This window comes from Bos indicus x Bos taurus, chromosome 2 (assembly GCF_003369695.1).
Source record: "Bos indicus x Bos taurus breed Angus x Brahman F1 hybrid chromosome 2, Bos_hybrid_MaternalHap_v2.0, whole genome shotgun sequence".
NCBI classification, from domain to species: Eukaryota; Metazoa; Chordata; class Mammalia; order Artiodactyla; family Bovidae; genus Bos; species Bos indicus x Bos taurus.
The window spans coordinates 73,077,136-73,101,241 of record NC_040077.1 but is presented as its reverse complement, the minus strand read 5'-3'; the positions used below and the strand labels follow the sequence as shown (position 1 = coordinate 73,101,241).

The window sequence follows — 24,106 nt, the reverse complement described above, 5'->3', positions numbered from 1 at the left end:
GGAGAGGTGGGATGGGGGCGTGTCCCCACATACACTTTCTTCCTGTGCTGGTCCCTCTGCCTCTGTCATTGGTCTACCCCATCCCCCTGAATGAAGGCAGTAGCTGCCTGCCTGGAAAAGACATTATAAAATGAGTGGTAGTTATTTATGTTAACATAGGTAGGAGGAGGTGTATGTTATCTGCAGCTTCTGATGTGATTCTAGAGATTCTGAGGCCTGACTAGTCACCTGCGGTGCTGCACAGTAAGGGGAGGTAGACCCCGAAGGTCAGCCTGAGCAGCCAGCTGGGCTTTGTCTCAGGTCCACATGAGCTATGTGTGATGTCAGGGCTGTGTGCTTCTGGCTGGGATCTGTGGGGTCTGGACTGGTGACTCCACAGAGTCCTTCAAATTGTGAAATGTGTGGACTGTCTTCCCAGGAAAGTGTAAGTACACAGAAGTTTCACGTGAGTTTTCAGACAGTTCATGGGCTGAAGCTTCTTGGTGGACCAGATCAAGGGCATTATGGGGTAAATTAATGGCAGACCTAGGCAGCAGCCTTGTGGCCCCATCCCTGCGTTCTGGGTTTTGATCTAGCCCAACAGGAGGGCCTGTCACTTCATGGCTGCCCCGTTTCTGTCCTTTCCTGGGCTGGCACACTGGACCCCCACAGGATTTCTCCGGTGCAGGGGTCTTTCTGAGCATGAAGCAGCCCCCATCACCATCTTATTAACAGCCACGTGCAAGGCAAGAGAAAAGAGAAAGGGAATGAGCTGGCTGTGTAAGTCAGGAAGAAAGACATGTTCTTCCACTGAAAAGGCTTAATTTTTCAAAAGTGTGGCTCAGTGGCATGGCTGAGGAGTGTGGTCAACCATTGACCCACAGTCCAGCCACCCTAGAGGGCAGAGCAGCTCCAGCTCCCCAGAGACGAGTGTGTGGAGCTAGCGAGGTAGAGGCTGTTGGTGGATTTCCCACATACCTGGGGACACAGTTCTGCGGATTCACAGTAACTTAGGTAGAAGGGGCTTAGTGTTTGGTGGAAGCTTAATGAATGGTAACCATCATGAGAATTTGCTGCTGCTTCTGTTACATTGTCACTGCAGATTTAGGATTCCAGGAGCACTTTGGAAAGTGTTTCCTTTGTGAAAGGCAGTGAGGTGACACAGATCTTTGTGGGGAACATTATAGGATGTTTAGTGTATTAGTTGACTTAGGCTACATAACAAAAATACGATACATGGAGTGGGCCTAAACAACAGAAATGTATTTTCTCAGTTCTGGAAGCTGGAATTCTGAGATCCAGGTGCCAACAGGTGGTTTCTAATGGGAGTAGCTTGCAGATGGCTGTTTTCTTGCTGTCTTCATGATGCAGAATGTGTTTGTGTTTGTGTAAGAGAAAGAGCTCTAGTGTTTCTTCTTGAAAGAAAGAAAGTGAAGTCGCTCAGTCGTTTCTGACTCTTTGCGACCCCATGGGCTGTAGCCTACCAGCCTCCTCCATCCATGGGATTTTCTGGGCAAGAGTACTGGAGTGGGCTGCCATTTCCTTCTCCAGGAGATCTTCCCAACCCAGGGATGGAACCCAGGTCTCCCGCATTGTAGGCAGACGCTTTACCGTCTGAGCCACCAGGGAGGTCAGTGTTTCTTCTTACAGGGCCCCTAATCCTAAGAGCATCACTTTCATGACCCCATGTGAACCTCATGACCACCTGAGGGCCCCATCTCCAAATACCATCATACTGGGGTTTAGGGCATCAATATGAGAGTTCAGGGATGACACTTTGGTTCCTAACATGTAAAAATTCTAGCCTGTGGTGCTCGATGTGAGTAGCAGCATGCAATCACCATGACAGTAGAAATGCCACCCCCTTCACCAGCTTCTTAGCCATACACTTAGATTGGCATTTTTGTCTGTAGTCAAAGTGAGTCTCATCAGAGCCGTGTGTCTTAATGCTGAAAAAAGAGTACTAGGGACCATGCCCTCAGAAAGGAAAAGAGAGCAAGAAGGCAGTGAAAAGGCAGTGGTTTCTGTCCTGTATTCAGCCAGTACCTAGCTTTGCTTCATAGAATTTGTAAGAAATGAATTGCCTACTCTCCCTCCCTTTAAGAAGTTTATAATTTAGTTGGAGGTGTTAAAAACAATAATGCAAAGCAATGTAAGAGTGAATTACAGCATACATATTTTATGGATTTAGGCATTCAGAGAGCACTGATCAAAACTAGCTGATGGACTTCTTTGGTGGTCCAGTGGTTGGAATCCACCTGCTCCTGCAGGGGAATGGGTTCAGTCCCTGGTCCAGGAAGATTCTACATGCCCTGGGACAACAAAGCCTGTACACCACAAGTACTGAACCCACATGCCGCAACTCCTGAGGCCCTGCATGCTCTGGAGCCCATGCTCTGCAACAGGAGAAGCCACTGCACTAAGAAACCTGTGTACCACAACTGGAGAGTAGCCCCTGCTCACTGCAACTGGAGAAAGCCCACACCAAGCAGCAAAGATCCAGTGCAGCCAAAAATTATAAAATAAATGAAACCAGCCTTATTAAAACAAACAAACTAGCTGATACATTTCCAAGGAGCCTCATAGACAAGTTAAAAAAAACGGAGTTGCTTTTTGAATGATGAGTAGTAGTTGGTGAAGAAAAGAGACAAGATCTAACCAGATGTGCTTAAGTAATGCAGTATTTAAATAATGACAGTGTTGATGTACTTCTCTATATGATTTTAGTCTAAAAACTTGAAAACAAAGCCTAATTTACAGGGGATGCATGCATGCTAAGTCGCGTCAGTCGTGTCCAACTCTTTGCAACCCTATGGACCATGGCTTGCCAGTCTTCTCTGTCCATGGGATTTTCCAGGCAAGAATACTAGACTGGGTGGCTCTGTCCTCCTTCAGGGGATCTTCTGACCCAGGGATTGAACCCGCATCTCTTATGCCTCCTGCATTGGCAGGCAGGTTCTTTACCACTAGCACCACCTGGGAAGCCCTTACAGTGGATATTCTTGATTAAATAGATTGTTTTGAAACTCATTGAAGACAAGAATTAGCACTAAAGATGCATGTATCCACTAAGAAATAAGTATTAATAAATATGAGCATATATACACACACATTAAAGGGAAGAAAAATCTATACCAGGAAATGACATGGGGCAAAGGGCAAAGGTAGTGTGACCATGGCCTGGGTGAGGGTGGGGACAGTGATGCTGAGAAAGGGGTGTGAGCAGAGGTTAGCATCTTTCCTGGAGAAAGTCTATTCACAACCCCCACCCCCACTGTTAGCAGCCCTGGGGCTGAGCTGAGTGACTCCCTAGAGCTCTCCCAGAGCCCTTGTGCTCCAGGCATATAGCAGCTGTTTTTGTCTGTCCTGCTCACTGGATTGTGTCTCAGTTAACATTGTGTGTCCAGCATCTAGCATAGGGTAAGGGTTTATTAAAGATATATAGAGTGAGTAATTGTATGCATTATGAGATTTTTGAATTGGGAAGATCATGGGAAAGAAAGTTTGATCATTAAGAGAAAGATTGCCTTCTGATTGGTTTCCTTGAATGGGTTCCTTAAGTCTAATAATATTTATTCCTACAAAGAATTATTCTGGAATTTAGAAAAAGGAAATGATGAAGACGTAGGCTCTGAAGTGGTGGTATAACCCTAGGGAGATTAGTCCAACATTGTTTTTTTGTGTGTACACTCAGGCCAAGAAAGAGCACAGAAGTGGAAAGGTTTGAAAAGAAAGAATCTTGAGATTGAAGAGAGGAAACTGGCCAAGTAGCTAGAGAAAAACCTGTTTTAAATACTTGGCAGGAAAATTTGGTAAACACTTTGTTTTCCAGGAAATTTTTAACTTTCTTTGTAGAAGGCATTCTATGAAATTAATGCAAAGACTAATTCCCAGATACTGTAATGTATGTTGATCTTTTGTGCCCGTGTAGCTCTATTTGAGGTAGAATAAAAAAGCACACGGCAGTGACACACCTGTTCAGTAGCATTGCTCTGAAGCTCAAGTTTCTGATCTGAAGGGAACTCTTATATCCTGTCTCTGTATCCTTGTGATTATTTTTTTTTTGACCACCATAGGTGCTTAATTATGTTGATTTGCTTTGGTTTTCAGTCAATTTTGATTCCATTTTTATGTTCCATTTTTTTGAATCATGAAAATTATAAGAAATTTGCTGATTATAAAAAGGAGTCTTGGGTCACTTAAGGAAAAAGCTGTTTTCATAAACAGACAAATGACATATTTTTCTTTTCACAATTTTCAGACGCTGCTTTGAATTTTTAGATCTACTTTTACAAGAATGGCAGACACATTCATTGGAACGGTAAACATCTGATTTGCTGGTTTTCCCTCTGAATTGAATCTTGAGTTTAATGTCTCAGCTAGTGATCCAGCCCACTCTCTATAAGAAGTGAAGGAATCAGTGCATTTATTCACATGGTTGCTGATGGTGTTTCTCCTGATGTGAGGCACATACCACTGGCAGAGGCTATTAGTGAGTTCCTTTGACTGTCATGTTAGCCTGGGCATGTGGACAGGGTGTCCTGGGACATTGCACAGCCAGGACTCACTGTGCTAACTCTGATCATCCTGCCCCCTGACATCCTGTCAGTCCCAACCAGGTAAATGTTTATAGCTGCTCTTAGTAGGTGAAGGGTAACTTGAAAATCCTTACAGGGATTTTACTCATTTGAAAGGTTTTCTTTTTGATCCGTTTGTATCAGAAAGTCAGCAGTTTTCTCTTTATTCAGGCTGGTGTGTGTTAAGTTTCACATCCTCATGATAAAATGTAGGATTACCCCAGAATTCATAAAGAAGCTTGTCTGTATTTTGACAAGCCATTTTTAGTTCCTATCAATTTTATGTGCCTGTTATTTTTTCTGAGTTAAGTTTGGAGATGACAGACAATGATACTGTGCCACTCAGTCTTTAATGGTGTGTTGCATAGTCGTGAAGAACTTTACAGCATCTTAGACATGTTATGAGTAGTGGACTTGAACATGTAGAGCCCCCCTGGAGTCCAGTTCAGCCCTGCAGGCCTCACTTTGGATCTAGAAGGTAGTCACACTTTTAAAAAGCATTTTGTTGTTCTTTTATCTCTTGGGTATTATACCCTCTTGATATGGTGATAGTATTGGGATTTAGAGGGGAAGATGGAATGAGGGATTGAACGTGGGGACAGGTGAGCAAGACAGAAAACGATGATTCACTCAGCTGTGGCTTCCAGTGTTTACTCACTTCATGGCTTAGCTTTGGCACTAGGCAGGTTCTCGCCAGGTATTTACTGAAAGCGTGACGGGATGAGGCAGAGAGTCTGATGCTGGTGAAATGGGTACCTACTGTTTGTCCTGTGAGATTATTCAGTTATTGGTCTTTTTCTTCAAACTGTTCAGTATTCAATGAGAGAATTTTAATGCTATCTTCTTAGAGTAGAATCTAACTGAAAAGAACACCTGTATATAAAATGTTTACATCATTTCATAAAATAGTTCATGTCATATAGTGGAAAAACATTCTTTAATTATAGAGACGTGATGCAGAAATCCTTTTCAGTGTTAAGATTATTATTATCTCATTATAATTCCCATAGAAACCTATGGAAAAGTAGAGTTTTTCCCATGGAAAAGTAGAATTTTTTTTGTTTGTTTGTTTGAATTCATAAAAATTGAGCTAAGTAAGTGTGGCCTGAAAAATACCAGTCATTACTAAAAGAAAAGAATCCCAGGAGGGTCTGTTCATGGGGAACGGGATGGGACAGAATCAGAAGTTAATTAGCAAATGTGCTGGTTTTCTAGGCTGCATGTTTGTCAACTCTGTGGGCCAAAGGTTCTACCTTCTTGTTGCCATTTTGAAGTTATTTCTCACACCTGTTTTTATCTGCGTTACACTGTATTAATGATGTACTGCTTTCATTTCTAACTATACAGACACATATCAGTATTAGCTGAAACGATAAAGAAGGGAATACATGATGCTGATTCAGAAGCAAGGATAGAAGCCAGAAAGTAAGTGTCTGTTGAACACCACTTTCTTAAGTCATTGCTTTTCTATTTCAGGTTCACTGTCCAGATTGCCTTATAAAAGTTCATTAAGTCACACGAACATGGCTTGCTAATCATGACTTTGTTAAGTGACCCAAAAGACCATTTCACAATACTTCTCTAATTTTTTGTTTCAGAGGTTGTGGAGTGCCCAGGCCTGAGAGCCTGATTGGTACTATTTGAACATAAATGGGACTGACGTAGACAGCGGAAAAAGCTCATTTTTTAATTTATGAGACATTATCACATGAGCCAGAAAAGCACTTGCCTGCATGTCCCATGTCTTCTCTTACTCACCCAGCTCTGTTAGTCCCCAGTGGCTTGTTGATTTACTGTGAAAACTCCCCATCACGGGGATTCTTAGCCAGGGACTACATCTCTGCCAGGGTCAGGTGGGCGCCTGGAAAGTGGATAAGGGTGGCTCAGACTGACTGCAGTCCACAGCTCACTGTCCTGCTCATGTTTGGAGTCATCTTACCACTAGGACTGGCTGTGATGCAGCCAGGAGGGTGTGGCCCCCACATCCCACGCCTTTCTGGGAGTCATCGTGCCATCCTGACTGTAAATAGCAGTTTTAAGTTTGATGCTCAGATGTCTTCTCTCAGACAGCACAAAGATGCATACTTCCTCTATTGCTTTGGGGCTATTTTTCTCTGTGCTTTTGTGGCTGGCTAGCTCTTCTATTTTTTTTTTTTTTGACTGTGCTGCACAGCTTGGGAGATCTTAGTTCCCCAACAGGGGACTGAACATGTGCCCCTCTTGGAGTGGAAGCCCTAGTCCTAACACTGGGCCACCAGGAAAGTCCCTGGCTCTTGTGATAACACACATTCCACCAGTGCTTACCTCTTGGAGCACTATGGATTATTCAGCTGCATATACCTACCTGACCTGGCTCTCAACTGCTCTTTGCTCTCAGTTAAGGTCTGATTCCCTGGTTCTGAGTGTGTGGAGGGCCTCATTCTTCACCCTGAAGCACAACCTCATTTGGGGAAGTTCCTACCCGAATAAGTGACTTAATTAGGAATGGATTTGTTAATGATTTACTTATGCTCTTTTTGTCCTTATTTTATATTTCGTGCCCCCCCCCCATTTTTTTCTAGTTTTTTAATCATAACACAGTATACCTTTCAGATGGTTGTGAGCATCATCCTGTTTTTCTTTTTTATATGTTAACCTAAAGCCGTTTTAAATACTTTGAGCCAGGGAGTGCCACATGCATTTTGCTTCCATGAACCAGTCCCCTCACATTCTAGGTGTAATTCTAGATGTTTTAGCTCTGTCTTCCCTAGTCTTCCCAGTCTTGCAGGTTGGACTCTTTGATTTCTATGTTCTTAATGAGACTGAGAGTCAGACAGATGGAAGAACTTGCCTAGAGTCACAGAGCCAGTAGGTCGCGGGTGAGGAGTCAGAGCAGTGCTCCTCGATTCACTCGCTCCCTTACGCCGCTGCGGCTGCTGCTCACCGGAGCTGAGGTCAGTCCCTGACGGTGTCCTGTGTGACCTGCTGCCCGTGACAGGAAGCCTGTGTTTTCCAGGTGTTACTGGGGTTTCCACAGTCACTTCAGCAGGGAAGCAGAGCACCTGTACCACACGCTGGAGTCCTCCTACCAGAAGGCCCTGCAGACCCACCTAAAGAGCTCGGACAGCGTGGTGTCACTGCCACAGTCGGACCGCTCATCCTCCAGCTCCCAGGAGAGTCTCAAGTAAGTGCTCCTGCTATGCTCTTCATCTGTGTGGGGTTTACAATGAAAATTTTGCTGCCTGAGCACGTGGACGAGCACCTCGTCCTCTTGAATGTGTATGTGCCTGTTATCATTTCCCCCTTAATTCAGATGGAGCCTAGTACTGGGGAAGATGCTGTGGGGCATCGTAAGAAACAGGTGGCCTGGTCCGTGGTCCTTGGTCCCTGATCCCTGCCACAGGTGGTTTGTAGTGAAATATGCATGTCAGTCCTGGCACAGTTTTGGAGCAATACAAGCACAAGCAAATCGGGCCAAGTACCTTCTAGGAGAGTGTAAGCATTAACTTGGAGACAGCTTTGGAAGGGAGGGCATTCAGACTCTGGGGCTGAATATACTACTATCTTCATTCTTTATTTCTATTTTCTAAGACTTCTTGCCATGTGTTTGAAAGGTAGTCCGAAGTACAGTACTGAAGCTTTTCTGAAATTGGGATTTTTTAAGATTGTGGTCCAGATTACCCGTAGAATTCTGAGAAGTCTGAAATAATTCTTTGTGATCGTAATTTCCTATTGTATATTTTACCTGTATTAATGCAGATACAGTGCACTTTTGATAATAGATGTGTTCCTTTATTTTCAGTCGGCCGCTCTCTGCCAAAAGAAGTCCTACTGGCAGTACCACCTCCAGAGGTAAGGTGGGCACCACGGGGAAGGCTTCGGTGTCTGGGCCTGGGGTGGGCTGTGCAGTGGCTGGAAGCCAGCTACTGCTCCCAGGTCTGCAGAAGGTCTGCCCTGTTTTGTGCTCCCACGTTCCCAGCAGAGCAAGGATGGCTTGTCAGAGTGACTCAGGCAGGCAGACCTGTCCTTCTCACCCTCCCTAACCCCTGTACTTGGTGCTGTCATGGGGCGTGTGTGTGTGTGTGTGTGTATGTGTGTGTTTGATGCTTTTGTGCTCTGAGCACTGGCTGGGATGCTCCAAGCACCCAGGACCTGGCAGCTTTGGGGAGTGGGGAGGGGGATGTTCCCTGAAATGGGGGTGGGGGGTGGTTTGTGCCCGGGGGGTGGGAGGGCGCCTTCATACCACCTTAGGAGGACATTGGCCAGATGCAAATGAGTTTTCATTGTTTGATTACTCTTCTGGATCACAACTGTGGTCCATTTCTGTGGGATCTATGGTTTTGCTTATGAAGGTGTATGGAGTTATGGTCACTTGTCGTTCCCTTCAGCACCAGCTAAGCTCTGTCGAGTGACCAGGAGCTACTGTTGGACAGTGCTCTGTGCTCCAGCCTTTGTGAAAACCTGATGTTTGTTTTCAGGGGACGCGGTGCTTGAAGGTCTAGCGCAGCCCTTACTGTCCTTGCTAAAGCTCACTCCTCCCCCTGCAGCTTCCACGGTCAGCACCAAGTCTGCATCCACCGCGGGGTCCCTGCAGCGGTCTCGAAGCGACATCGATGTGAATGCAGCTGCCAGCGCCAAATCCAAGATCTCCTCGGCTGCCGGCACAGCACCCTTCAGCTCGGCAGCGGCCTTACCTCCGGGCTCGTATGCGTCCTTAGGTAACCAGACCTCTGAGACCCTTCCCTCCAGGTCTGCCATTCGAGATGACACTTAACCTCAGATTAGATTGATTTACAGAGCAAATGACCAGAAACTGTAAGTGAGGCAGGTCTCGCGGTTGCAGGGCTAATGTTTCAGAGTTAAGTGACCCTGTGTGCTGACTGCTGGTTTACAGCCACCCTTGGGTGAGTGTCCTCTCTGCTGGGGCATCAGTGGTGCGTCCCCCCTGTGTCATGTGCCCCTTCCAGCATCCCAGCCTCCTCCCTTGTGGCCAGAGCTGGGTTTCCTCCCCTCCTGTCCTGGGGTGGGGTGCAGAGCTTGACTGTTCAGTGAGGCTTTGCCTGGAGTGGGCACAGGGAGGGGGTAACAAGGGGCTCCAAAGGAGTGGGAGGACTTTCTGACCAGCATAATGTATCACACAAAAGGGTGTTGTCTGTCCCCCTGTGTCACCTTGGGAGAAGCATGCACAGACTCTAAGGATATATCACAAAAGATTTAAAAACTTACTTTCAAAAGAATTAGTGTCTGATAGCATGGTAGACTGAATACCTGTTGTAAGGCTTATAGTTTATTTCATTTTATTTTTGTTAAAGCAGAGTTGTTCAAAGCCAAAGTCTAGAGACTTAGCATGATTCATTTTATTTGGGATTTTAAGGAAGTGAATGTGATTTAAACTTCATGAAACATCGAGACTTACTGCTCTTGTGGTTTACAAACTAACCCCAAAGTCAGTTCCACAACTGACATCTAAGATCATGGGAGCAGAGTGAGAGAATACCAAGCAAATTAGTGGGCCTGACGGGCACTTAGTGACCTTGACCAAGCCAAGCAGCTTTGAATCTATTTCCTCCACCCATAAATTAGTTAGGGCTATTAAATAATAGCCACCTGTTAACACATGTGGTAGGGACAAATGAAATTATATAGAAGTCTTTTGTAAACTATTATCCTATAAGATGAAGGAAACTGTGGCTGTGAGAGGAATGTTATTAATTTAAAAGGTAAGGTTTATAGTGTGGAATGTTGTTAAATCAGTCTTGTCTTCTCTACAGAAGTATCTTACTGAGACTGGGAACATATCCAATAAGAGCTCTCCTTTTATGTTGTTTATTTAACTGTTACACCATCACGTAGGTGTGTTTAGGCTCTTGTGTTGATGTGTGATCACTGAGCAAGACAGAAGTCAGAAGTCTGTCCTCTGTGAAGGCTTTCTGTTCATTTTAGTTCTGTTTGATCCACCTTGAGGATCTATAGTTAGTATTTGCTTCATTGTTTGAAAACAGTAGTCCTTGTTTTTCTGTGCATATTAAAGCTGTTTTAACTTGGACCCTGTGGGCTCCACTTGGAGCTTGTAAAAGCTCTCGGGTCTTCCAGATGATGAGACTGGAGTATTCCCCACTCTCCATCACCTGAGAGCTTGACCTCAGTTTTCCTGATGTCCAGATCCATAAAAACCAAGCAAAATCAGCCCCGCAGTATAACACAGTCCTTCTGAGAAGCTGTTACAGGTCCTACTGAGGTGGACACACCACGTCTGTGCAGGAAGGAGTATAGTGTTAAAGCTGATGATCCTTTTCCCAACTTCTAGAGTCCAAACACATGAGGGGAGACACGGAGCCCCTAGGCCTCGACTCAGGTACCGAGCTGGACCGTGTGGCTGGGCTGGGTGCTGCTATGCCAGCTTCCGGGGCTGCTGACTCACTGCCTCTGCCCTCTGGGTGTCCGTAGTTCCCCCCGTTTTTCTGCTAGTACAATACTTTGTTCCAAGAAAAAGGGACTCTCAGAGGATGAAAGAAAATGAAACTGAAAGTTGCTCAGTTGTGTCCGACTCTTTGCCATCCCATGGACTACACAGTCCATGGAATTCTCCAGGCCAGAATACTGGAGTGGGTAGCCTTTCCCTTCTTCAGGGGATTTTCCCAACCCTGGATCGAACCCAGGTCTCCTGCATTGCAGGTGGATTTTTTACCACCAGGGAAGCCCAAGGAGGATGAGGTTGGCCAAATCAAAAACACAGTCCATCAGCCAAGGCCTGACCCTGGGTTGTCCTTTCGTGTGGTGTTTTCTGAAGGCAAAAAGTACATTCTCCTAAGCTGATTTCAATAGACACTTACTTGCTTCAGACTGTGCTTTGCTGTTGAACTTGTTTCCCTTTTAATTTTATTTTAAATTGTACTTTTGCTTTTTTGGTAGCTAATAATAACATTCTGCTTTTTAATTTTTTTGATGTTACTAACTGTTCCCTGTTATCCCTTCCCTTGTTTTTTTAATTTGCTTAAAGATGGTACTGCCACTAAAGCGGAGGGTAAGCGGTTTGTCTCTGTGAAGAGGTGTGTCCCCACGAGTGTTGCCTGGTGCCCTCGCCCTCCCTGGGGTCCCTGCATGACACGTTGCACGCGTTTCCCTCCACTCTTCCTCCGCCTGTCTCCACCGGGTCTTGCCTTCCCTTTACCTGAACGCTCCCCTCCTTTCTTGTTCAGTCGTTGTGTTTGTGGATTTGGGCTCCAGTGTGCTATCCATAGCGTGTCACTCTGAGCCCACACTGGGAGGAGCATCCCTGTGAACCTCGTAGGTGACTCATCTCAGGTTTTGTCACTCCTGAAGCACCACCTCTACTTGATTCCTCCTCTTCACTTTGTGCTTTTGTGGGCCTTTCAGGATTGACCTTTCCTCTTGTAAACATAAGTTTCAGTGTCAATTGGCAATGCAGGTTAAAGGCTGGTAAAGGTTTTTTAGCAGGTAATTTCTAGACGCTAAAAAAAAAAATTGTTTTCTCTCCCTTGAAGCTACTGAATTATATGATACTGTTTCTGTTTGTCCCACTGATGCCAGCCCCATTCGTTCATTTACTCTCATTCATCCACTCATCAACCTGGGTTAAATGCCTTCTCTGTGCTCTGTTCTCTGGGACACACAGGAATATAACTGGTGGAAGAAATACACATCCCCACATCCACTTTGTTTTCTCTTTGTGTTGATCTCAAGAGGCTCTTTCTGATGTTTGATTCTTTTGAATTTTAGACGGAGCTCTTCCTTTCAGTACAGTTCTTTGATTAGCACATGATAGACATGATCAGTTTTGCAAAGTCTCTAGATAGTAAGCATGATGTTTCAGATAATTGAAATATAGAGTTATCTCATTTGCGTAAGGTAATGGCTTAGATTCAGCAACCCTCAGGATAGTGATTTAACAATTAGGAACTGCTAGATTAAGTTCCTGTGTTACATTTAGCCCCTCTAAAGGCCAGCCAGCAGAGTAGACTGGGTTTTATCTCGAGATGTGCAGCTCACAGTGCTTTTAATTCATATACTACTTTCTAAGAAATTCACAAAGGAGAAATTCAAATGAAATTTTTAAAAGACATGTAGTCTCAAGATCAGTGTTCTTTAATTTTATCTCATCATAAAAATCTAGAATCTTGCTTACAAGAACAGAGTCCTAGGTGCTGCCCCTTGAAAATTCTGATTAAGTTTGGAACAAACAAGGAACCTGAATTTTCAACAAGCTCCACTGACGGTTCTTAGAGTTGGATAAGCTTTTGAAATGAGAAGTTTCCAAAATGAAAAATGGACAAAAGGCCTGTGTCGTGCTAAGCCCGCCATTGTGATAGAAGACTGAGGCTAGGTGTGGTTTTCTTCCAGTTTTTAGTTGAAACAAGTCATTTTATATTTCTTTTTCTCCAAGAAAGAATCTTAAGTATTTCCTCAGGCTAGATGAACAGGGAATAGAGTAGGATACAATAATAATGCAGGTGAGACGGAAAGTTAGAGACATGATGTGGGAATTTCCACATTTTTTTGCAGAGTGCCCTGGTTGATTTCATATATCTGTACCAGAGATTGGAAGTCAGCCTGTTATTCCACCCAGCAGTGGAGATTTTACACTTTTTTTTTTTCCTTCAGTTTTCTTTTACCTGTCTTTTACCTTTAGCTTTCTTTTACCTGTTCAGGGTAAGGTCAGAGGGTTGCTTGCTCAGTTATTGTGCTGGAAGCTGAGGACAAGAAGTCTCTTTCTGGTTCTCCTTCTGGTAGGAAAGTGGAGGATGATCTGTGGGCCCTTAATCATACAGAATTCAGAATTAGCCAGAATCCCATGTGGGTCGGCTTTGGTTCCAGGGCCATCCAGACTGTCACAGCGCTGGCGGGTCAGAACCTCCAGCCTTGTGTGATGATGAGATGGAAAATAGAGGCCTTGGGAGCCCTTTCAACTGTCATTTCTTTCTGTTTCACCTGTGAAATTTAGCAGGCTGCTTAGAAAAGCTCCATAACAGCGAACACCACTTAGCATCTTGTCAAGTTTCCTGTCTGAATTTTTAGGATCATTTTGAGTCTTTTGAAAATTTGTTAATATGTGCGTTGACTACCTGTTACGGTAGCTCTTAGGACAAGCACTAGATACTTGCGTCAGGAGGCAGAAATTTAAATCGGTAGTTGGAAGCTCTGAATTCAAAATTCAGACAATACATTTGAAGCCTGGTGACTCCCTTGTTACAGTGATTGAGAAAAATAAATATTCTCTGGAGGTTCCTTATCGCACACATGAAGTAGCTATCCTGACATTTACGACTAATCAGAAAAATGTTTTTTGCGAAGAACTCAAAGCTCAACTTTTGAACAAAAATTTATTTCCAGGTCATCTTTCAGTGTGTTATGTTCAGTGACTTGGAGGATTTGGAAGAAGAAAACATTGATATTATCTGTTTTGCCATTTGTGAGAGAGTTTGTAATCAATCACCACTGACCCTTGAACAGCATGGGTTTGTAGCGTGTGGGCCCACTTGTAGGCGGCTTGTTTTCAGTAAGCATGCAGTCCTGCACGGTCTGCACTCAGTTGCTCTGGGATATGGAGGCAGCTGTGGGACTTGAGCATCTGTGCACTAGCACATCCCAGCAGGCCCTGGAACAGTCCCCGCAGGCACAGAGGCCCCTGCAGATACTCAGCTTGTGAAGAAAATGAATGATTCTTATCTTATCGCTTGCTTTTTTTTTTTTTTAATTTAACTGCTGGGTTCAGGAAAAGTATTATTCATATTTTTTTCCAAAATAATTTAAAATGAAGAGTTAAAGTACTTAAAAAATAACTTCAGTGACCTGTGGATACTGATGACTTAATTGATGGTTTCAGAGAATAAGTTATCATATGTTATTAAATGGTCAATGGCCATGCTTAACTATTGGTGATTTTCATTAAGATTACATGATTAAAAAAAGACTCTGCAACCTTGTCTGCTCTTTAGGAAAAGAAACTTAGATTTTGGTTCCATTTTACTGGGAAATAAAACGTTTGGTATTGCTGTATATTTATCCAAGCAATTTTAAGTGATTAGCCTTTTTGCACAATGAAAAAATGTGCCTATATATAGAAATAAAAGTGTTAAACTTCTTTTACTTTTATCTTTAAAAAATATGATAAAAGTTATTTTTGTAGAGAGATAGAGGTAGCAAACTTACAAGTGCTCAACTTTGCAACTTTCTTTCACAAATGCCACGTGTGAGTGCAGTCGAGTGTATTGTGCCCCAGCCAGTGAGTGTGAAGCAGTTCATGGGCCTAGAGGTCCCAGCTCGAGAGTGAAATTTACGTGAAGGGCTTTGCATTCTCACATCTCCACGTGGAGCTCAGGCAAGAGCACAGAGACTCGAATGATGGGAGGCTGTTGAATGATTTTTAACTGTCTTCGGCTAGGTTGAACGTGGGAGAACCATGCTTCCAAGTTAAACCAGTATACCCGGTTCATTTCCTGTCCTGAGGGCTTTTCTAAAAGAATGGCAGTGTGACTGGAAGCAGTTTTCAGCAGCACCATTAAAAGGCCATGATATACAGGTGGTGTTTGATCCTTCCACATAAGTCAAAGGCTGCACTTCTCCAGGTCTCTGTTTTCCTATGGATCTGCTTTTCTCTAGATATATGCATTCTCTAAATACCTCTCTTGTCTCTCCTTCCAGAATTTTCCCCCCTGATATCCCATTTCAATATCTTTTACTTTTGCTGGCTTTTTTTTTTCCCCACATCTTCTTTCTGTCTTTGTCAAAACACAGTATGAATGAATATGTCATTAACAGGTCATGGTGTAGAACTGAAGTATATTTTTAGTTTGTTTATTGAATAGACTTTATTTTTCCTAAAGACTATAGACTATTCTATATCATCTCTTTAAAACATATGCAGGTATTTTTAGTAATATTGCCAAATTAATATAAGTACTGAAACTAAACCTCTTCCAATAAAGGAAATATACTTCTTGTTGTTATTGTTAAGTTGCTAAGTCATGTCTGACTTTTTGCAACCTCATGAACTGCAGCACGCCAGATTTCCCTGTCCTATGTCTTCTGGAGTTTGCTCAAATTCGTGTTCATGGAGTCAGTGATGCTATCTAACCATGTCATGGATAGTTTCATATATATATATATCTGAGTACAATACAACAGAGACCCTTTAAACTTCCAAAAACTGATTTTAAGGATGCTCTGAGATTTCTTATGTAATACCTCAGTGAGAGTTAAGAGTTATCGCTAAGACAGCATTTTAGCAGTACTATATATCCATGAAAAGGTGGGTTTGGGGGGAAAAAACCTTTTTATCTTCAAACTGACATGATCTCTCTCTTGACTTTGTCCCAAGCAAAGCAAAAACCAGTCTTCCCTAATTTGTAACTAAACTTTCTTCTCACACAAGTTGTGCTGTCAGTTTATCTTACCTGTGTTATCTGGAAACCCCAACCTGATGGATTAAAATGGTCTGCATTTATAGCTCCCAAGGATGCCTGACAGTAGCAAACACTGAACTTCTACAGAGAAAGCCACTCTCAAATCTGGTTTCTTAGGGTTCTCACAGATTAAAGTATGCCAAGTATGAGCTCATAGTCTAAAATTACATCTATGATGAGTGATAAACAGCAAAGCAAAAGAATAAAAACATAATCTCTTTAATACTTAAGGGTCTTTTATATAATATAAAGTTGCTATACTTAAATGATTAAAAGAAATAAGAAACTTGTATATTTAGCAGTATGCAGAATTCAGTAGTCTAAATGATCTTCCCAACTGAGAACAGATCACTCATGGCAGTGAAGCCACACATCTACATGCTTTAGCAAGAGCAGAAACCCCAAGAGATGAGAGCCAAAGCTGGTTTGCATCTTGAGGTTTTGACTGAATCCTGGAGACCTGGGGCATTGCTATGAGTGTTTAGGGCATGGAGTGACAGAAAGTAAGCTCGAACTCACCCAAGACCTATGTCATCACTGGTGAACAAGAGGTTAACTCTACTAAATAGAAGAGGGTGAGGGAATCTACCCAATGGAACCTCAGTTACTGGGTGGAGCAGGGAAAGTTATCTTCTCTGAAAATCTGCAACCATAAATTGGGTCTTCATGCAGATTTTTGCTCAGAATTTATGCTACTTTTGTTATATGAAAAATCCAAATAGATAAGTCAGTTTAAAGTGGCTGTGAATTGCTTGTCTCCATAGGACACTAGCAGAAGCAAACATAGATCCTCATCAGAAGAACTCAACTTCAGTATAGATCTTAAAGAGTTCCCATCAAGTTCCAAGAAAGAAACCACTTTGTTGTCTTGATATTTAAAGAAATAAAAACTTGGAAAGACAAGCAGGGTAGTAAGAGGTTTAGCCCAGGCTAAATACTTTCTTTAAAAAAAAAAAAGTACTTTCAAACCTTATAGCTTTGAACATTCAAATATATGTACTGAACATTCAAATGAATGTATTGAGCAGCTCAGTACATCCAGGAAAATAATCTTATATCAGAAGGTGAAAATAAAGCATTTAATAATTTAATTTAAAAAACAAACATTTTTCACAAATCCTTAGCAATTGGGAATGAGTTTTCTTAACTTGTTGAAATATAGTTTTTATGAAATTCCAGAATTAAAAAAAAAAGGCAAAACTGTGGCTCAAGATAACAAAACCCACTTTGTACTCCTTTTTAGCATTGTGCTCTGTGTTCTAAAACAGCAGGTAAAGTAATCAAAGGGTAGAGTTTGAAGGGAGAAAACAGAAGTCTCATTTGAAGGTGGTTTTCTATTTAGATAATGCCAAATAATCTACATGTAAATGGGTAGAATTAATAAAAGTTTAGCGAGATTCCTAGAGTTAAGATCAATATACAGTGGTTGTATTCTTGTTTGTGAACAAATTAGGAGATACAATTTAATAAACTAAATTCTGTATAATAAAAATAAGGCCCCTTTGAAGAAGTCTACAAAATTGTGTAAAGCTTTTGGGAAAATTTATAAAGCTTTATAGAAAAACACTGAAGAAAGTGATATAGAGAAAACAGTAATGAATGGAAAGTTTGATATCATAAAGCTGTCTTTTCCCAAAAAAATTAATCCCAGGTTCCACAATTCTAGTCAGACTTTCACCCCGTCTATTTATTGCATGTTCACATGCATATGCAAGAGAGCAATGATCTTAGTTTTCTGAATGTTGAGCTTTAAGCCAACTTTTTCACTCTCCTTCACTTCGATCAAGAGGCTTTTTAGTTCCTCTTCACTTTATGCCATAAGGGTGGTATCATCTGCATATCTGAGGTCATTGACATTTCTCCCGGCAATCTTGATTCCAGCTTGAGCTTCATCCAGCCCAGCATTTTGCAAGATGTACTCTGCATATAAATTAAATGAGCAGGGTGATAATATACAGCCTTGACGTGCTCCTTTCCCAATTTGGAACCAGTCCGTTGTTCCATGTCTGGTTCTAACTATTGCTTCTTGACCTGCATACAGATTTCTCAGAAGTCGGGTAAGGTGGTCTGGTATTCCCATCTCTTTTAAGAATTTTCCACAGTTTGTTGTGATCTATATATACAGTGAAAGGCTTTCATGTAGTCAATAAAGCAGAAGTAGATGTTTTTCTAGAATTCCCTCGCTTTTTCTATAATACAATGGATGTTGGCAATTTGGTCTCTGGTTCCTCTGCCTTTTCTAAATCCAGCTTGAACATCTGGAATTCTTCAGTTCACATAGTGTTGAAGCCTAACTTGAAAATTTTGAGCATTATCTTGCTAACATGTGAACTGAGTGCAGTTATATAGTAGTTTGAGCATTCTTTGGCATTGCCTTTCTTTGGGATTGGAATGAAAACTGACCTTTTCCAGTCCTGTGGCCACTGCTGAGTTTTCCAAATTTGCTGCATGTTGAGTGCAGCACTTTCACAGCATCTTCTTTTAGGATTTAAAATAGCTCAACTGGAATTCCATCACCTCCACTAGCTTTGTTCCTAGTAATGCTTCCTAAGGCCCACTTCACACTGCAGAATGTGTGGCTCTAGGTGAGTGACCACACCATCATGGTTATCCAGGTTATTAAGAGCTTTTTTGTATAGCTCTTCTGTGTATTCCTGCCACCTCCCTCCTCTTAATCTCTTTTACTTCTGTTTCTGTCCTCTATTGTGCCCATCTTTGCATGAAGTGTTCCCTTTGTATCTCTAATTTTCTTAAAGAGATCTCTAGTCTTCCTGATTCTATTAATTTCCTCTGTTTCTTTGCATTGTTCAGTTAAGAAGGCTTTCTTACTTCTCCTTGCTATTCTCTGGAACTCTGCATTCAGTTGGATATATCCTCCCCTTGTGTTAGTTGCTCAGTCATGTCCAACTGTCTCGACCCCATGGACTGTAGCCCACCGTGCTCCTCTGTCCATGGAATTCTCCAGGCAAGAATACTGGAATGGGTTGCCATTCCCTTCTCCAGGGGATATCTTCTCTTTACTCCTTTGCTTTTCATTTCTCTTCTTTTCTCAGTTATGTGTAAGGCCTTGTCAGACGACCATTTTGCCTTCTTGCATTTTTTTTTCTTTGGGATGGTTTTGGTCACCACAAAACTGTAATAGTGTAATTCCTATACAGTATTATAAACGTCTGTCCATAGTTCTTCAGGCACTCTTTCAGATCTAATTCCTTAAATCTATTTGTCACTCCCACTGTATAATCATAAGGAATTTGATTTAGGTCATACCTGAATGGCCTAGTGGTTTTTACTACTTTCTTCAATTTAAGCCTGAAATTTGCAATAAGGAGCTCATGATCTGAGGCACAATCAGCTCCAGGTCTTGTTTCTGCGGAATGTGTAGAGAGAGCTTCTCCATATTCAACTGCAAAGAATATAATCAATCTGATTTCTGTATTGACCATCTGGTGATAGTCATGTGTAGAGTCATCTCTCGTGTTGTTGGAAGAGGGTGTTCGCTATGACCAGTGCATTCTCTTGGCAAAATTCTTGTTATCCTTTGACCTGCTTCATTGTGTACTCCAAGGCCAAACTTGCCTGTTACTCCAGGTATCTCTGAACATCCTACTTTTCTATTCCAATCCACTATGATGAAAAAAACACCTTTTGGGGGTGTTAGTTCTAGAAGGTCTTGTAGCTCTTCATAGAAACATTGGACTTCAGCTTCTTTGGAATTAGTGGTTGGGGCATAGACTTGTATTATGTGACGTTAAATGATTTTCCTTGGAAACAAACCGACATCATTCTGTCGTTTTTGAGTCTGCACGCAAGTACTGCATTTTGATCTCTTTTGTTGACTTTGAGGGCTACCCTATTTCTTCTAAGGGATTTTTGCCCACAGTAGTAGATGTTATGGTCATCAGAGTTAAATTCGCCCATTCCTATTCATTTTAGTTCATTGATTTGTAAAGATGTTGATGTTCATTCCTGCCATCTCCTGCTTATGTACGTCCAGTTTACCTTGATTCATGGACCTGGCATTCTAGGTTCCTATGCAGTATTGTTCTTTACAACATCAGACTTTACTTTCTCCACCAGACACATCTATACTAATTTTAATATAGATTCTAGAATTTTTAGGTCTTTCATTCAATTTCTCTTAAAAGTCATTGATTCTTTCTAGCTTTCTTCTTCTTCTTTTTTTTTTTAAATTAAGTGCCATACTTTATATTGTTCCTTACCTTCATTTCTTGAACCTTTTTCAAGCTTTCGAATTTGTTTTCCTGTATTGCCTTTCTGCAGGTTTCCTCAGTTGATGAGGTCGATGTGCTTTTGAACAACATAAGAAGCCAGTGGGAGTTCAGATTGTTTTGTGTTTTCCCTATCAGTTTGGTATTCTGATTGAATTATGGAAGTTGAGCATTTTGTGTCCCTTTGAAAACAAAGAATCCCTGAATTTAAAAATTAATTTTTAATCATTCTACTCTTACCATCAATGATTGATTGTTTATGAATTCATTTTTATATTGTTTCATGCTTTAGTAATTGGCATTAACACATTGCTTTACATACAGTGTCAAATTTTTTTCGTAAATACTTATGACATTACATTATTTTTAGGTCATTTCTCTAGGTACTCCTAATATTGATTCTTTTAATAAACTTCATCTTTTGTAACCTAGAAACTTGCTGGCATACATGCTTTAAAATAGAAGTTTAATTCTATTTATCAAGACAATATTTATTGTCCAGGGTGTTGTAGTTTTTGTTGATTGCCAGGTTAAGAAGATTTTTTGTTTATTTGTTTGTTTTCCATTTACTCTTTTTTTCCCCTATAGTGTTTTTATGAAGATGACAGCTAATATTCTTTTTTGCTTTTTGGAAATATGACAGATTATGTAGACAACAGGAGAGAGAATTTAATTTTAAAAAATTGTGGAAAAATTATTCAAGTGACTGTGAATATAGAATATGCTGAAATAGTTGAAACAAAAGCACCTGATAGGTGCATGAGTATCTCTGGGGAGCTTCTGACATGTCTGTAGAATTTGTGTATACAGACCAGTACACATGTGTGTGTCAAGACCACACATAGGGGAGACCTGCTGCCCTGGAGGTGACTCAGCCCATGCCCCTTGTTTGCGGTCTGGGTGCTTTTCTGAGTGGGTCGCACTTACTGGAAACATTATGGAAGCACTGTGTTTGCTGTGTCCTCCAGGTCGGATCCGCACGCGACGGCAGAGCTCCGGGAGTGCCACCAACGTCGCCTCTACACCTGCCGATAGTCGGGGCCGCAGTCGCGCCAAAGTGGTCTCGCAGTCCCAGCGTAAGAAGTATATTTTATGCTGTCTGTTATCTTAGTTTTATCCAACTTCTGCAGTTGGAAATTTGTATTATTTTTATCGACTTTAGAGGAAAAACACATTTTTGTGACGCTAAGACACTGAATGATCTTTATGTATGTTGGATAAGTTTACAGAACGGAGTATTCCAGTATCTACCTGTGTCTCCTTTCCAAGCGACTTACATTCTGTTTAAATTTTGTAAGCAGTGAAATGTAGTTTCTCTTCTTCCCCTCAAGCCTTTCAAGTTGAAATGTGTCTGGGCTATGACCCGTTTTGCTGTTGATGAGGACTCCTGATGTAATTTAAGAACAGCACCCTGGAGGTGACTGCTCATGCTGAGGTCTCTTTCCAGTGGCAAGAAGTAAATCCATTCAGAGCTCCCCCTAGCCCGCTGTGCTAACACATCACCCTGCTCCTCTCTTCCTGCCAGTGTGGGCTCTTGCTTTTGCTCAGCTGCCCTCGCTTCCATTATTGCTTCTCTGTATATGTCAAGCCACTTGATTCTTAGCATCACCCATGAGAGCACCCATGCATGGGATCAGTGTATCCTCATCCAGGATCCAGTCCTGATGTCTCACTTCCTGGCCCCATAGGCTTCCCTGTCTGTGCACATGGAGTGGGGCGGGTGTCAGGGTCCTCCTGGGCAGGGCAACCATGCCTGAGGAAGGCTGCCCTTCCCTCAGCAATGCTCTCATCAGCTGATGGTGTCTGCCTGGCATGTGTAGAGAGTGGCTAGTCAGCAGCCAGTCGTTAGTTCCTCTCATAGATGCTTAGAAGTTCTTTCTCAGCTCCTCCTGAATTTAGGTACTTTCTCAGGTCCCCTTGATAATTAAGAGTCCTCATGTTGAAACAAGCTTTTATTTTCTTTCTGAAAAGAAAGTGCAAAGTCAGTCATATTATTGGAAGGCTATACAACCCAGGCTTGTCTGATACAGAAGCCCATGCTTTTAGTGTCTTACACCATGCAGTACAACATAAGTTGTGCAGGTGTAGTTCAGAAACTTCTGCTTAGGGAGTAATATCCTGGCTCTGGTTGTTCTGTTGAACTCTAGTGATGCCTGGAGTCACAGATAGATATAATACTCAGGTCACAGGACTCATATCTTAGCACAAGGAAGTTTTTCTTGACAGAAAATGTTTAGGACTCAGAGAATAGGTCAATATGTTTGAATTTAGTTGAATTAAAAAAATGTCTCAACCCTTCAGCTGTACAAGTTTATTTTCTTTCATGGAAAAAGTTGAACAGTGTTTTCTATGTTTTTTTATGTCTGCTGTTCATTGGCAATGGTCTCTGCAGGGGTTCCTGCCCCTCGCTGGGTCTTCTGCTTAAGAGGTGGCAAAAATAAAGTCCCTTCTGTAGTGGGAGATGATAGAGCTTTAATTTTTCAGTATTATAAAAATATTGCACCTTGCATTGGGGACCCATTTTAACTCTTCAGTTTTATTTTATTCCCCAAATGCCACTCACAGGAAAGAGACAACACCAGCAAATGATCAAGCCTGGACCTTAAACTTATAGATATAAATCAGATATTTTTTAAAAATTATTTTAATAGGAGGTAAATATGAACACATCTGTATATTTTACAAATGTAGATATACTAGCATTCATAGTTCAGGTTTAAGAGTAAGTAGGTTTCATTAATGTTAAATTTAGGACAATAGCATATTTTAAATAGCTGAGGATTTAACTATGTGAGGATTAATATTTAAATATTGAAGAATTTGGCATTAGACATTGTTAAGATGAAACTAGTTAGCAGCAGTTTCTTTCACTTTGTTGATGTTTATGGAGCCCTTCCTATGGTGAGCACCGTGTACAGTGGTATAGAACACAGGTGGTAAGTCACTTTCTGGAACTTCCCTGGTGGTCCAGTGGTTGAGACTCCATACTTCCACTGCAGGGGCCATGGTCAGGGAACTAAGATCCTGCGTGCCGTGCATGGCGGCCAAAACAAAAGTAAGAAAAAAAAAGATGCCATCACTTCTGCCAGGCTGCTCAGAGCTAGAGAGCAGGTGCCCCCCATGGGGCCCAGCACTACCTCAGTCTTCCCTGAATCTCATCCACCTGCTCTGTGCCTGGCGCAGGATAGGTTCATAAGTGTTTTCATGTTTCATGGGCAGATACAAAATAAATGCTAATACAGTATGATGTGTATAAAATAAAAACAAGTACAGAAGTAGACTAGGAGGAACAAGACCTAGGAAAAACAGCTTTTGCTAATGTGTTTGTAAACAGACCCATTTGTGCTATGTTGCATGCTGACCTCTGTATTGTGTTATTGTCTTTTAATCCACTTTTTGCCTGTCCTTTGGTCTGCTCTCATAACCCAGGATCCAGATCTGCTAATCCTGCTGGTGGTAAGACATTTCTCTTCTTGCTGGTTTTTTGTTTGTTTGTTTTTTGCATTTTCCCGCACCCCATGTGCCTCGCACAATATTAATTTCTCTCTTTATTATGAGCTTAATCTTTCTCCATTTTTTCTGTATGTTCAAATTCTAGTGTTTGAAATGGATTTCTTTTCTCCTTTTATACATCCTAATAGTTTGTGTGCTCAAATTTTATGGGCAAAATTAATAGATCCTAAAGTAGGTTCTTCATGATAATGTGTGTTGATAATTTTTATAATGAATTTCACTTAAATTGTAGTTAAGTCATTAAAAAGTACTAATTTTGGTAAGTAGTCATCTTGGTGTTTCATTTGAATTATGGAAGGGTGTGTGTGTAATTTCCAGGTAAGTTTTATTTCAAAGGTTTCTACTGTCCAGATCATTCTTATTCTTCTGCATAATAATGTGTGCTTGATATTTATGAATTTTGTTG

The 24,106-nt window shown here is 41.7% G+C and overlaps 1 protein-coding gene across 20 annotated transcripts in view; it reads left to right on the top strand.

Moving 5' to 3' along the window:
- CLASP1 (cytoplasmic linker associated protein 1) overlaps positions 1-24,106 on the top strand; it is a 273,158-nt gene that overhangs the window by 166,625 nt on the left and 82,427 nt on the right. For 6 of the 20 annotated variants that reach the window (XM_027562789.1, XM_027562851.1, XM_027562843.1 and 3 more), the window contains exons 15-20: positions 4,241-4,300; positions 5,904-5,981; positions 7,552-7,719; positions 8,338-8,387; positions 9,083-9,253; positions 21,156-21,263. In XM_027562789.1, the coding sequence (XP_027418590.1) occupies positions 4,241-4,300; positions 5,904-5,981; positions 7,552-7,719; positions 8,338-8,387; positions 9,083-9,253; positions 21,156-21,263 (635 nt within the window). Of the gene's footprint in view, positions 1-4,240; positions 4,301-5,903; positions 5,982-7,551; positions 7,720-8,337; positions 8,388-9,082; positions 9,254-10,842; positions 10,891-11,535; positions 11,560-21,155; positions 21,264-23,616; positions 23,644-24,106 lie in introns of all 20 variants that reach the window. The other 14 variants (XM_027562856.1, XM_027562797.1, XM_027562779.1 and 11 more) reach the window with 4 other exon arrangements.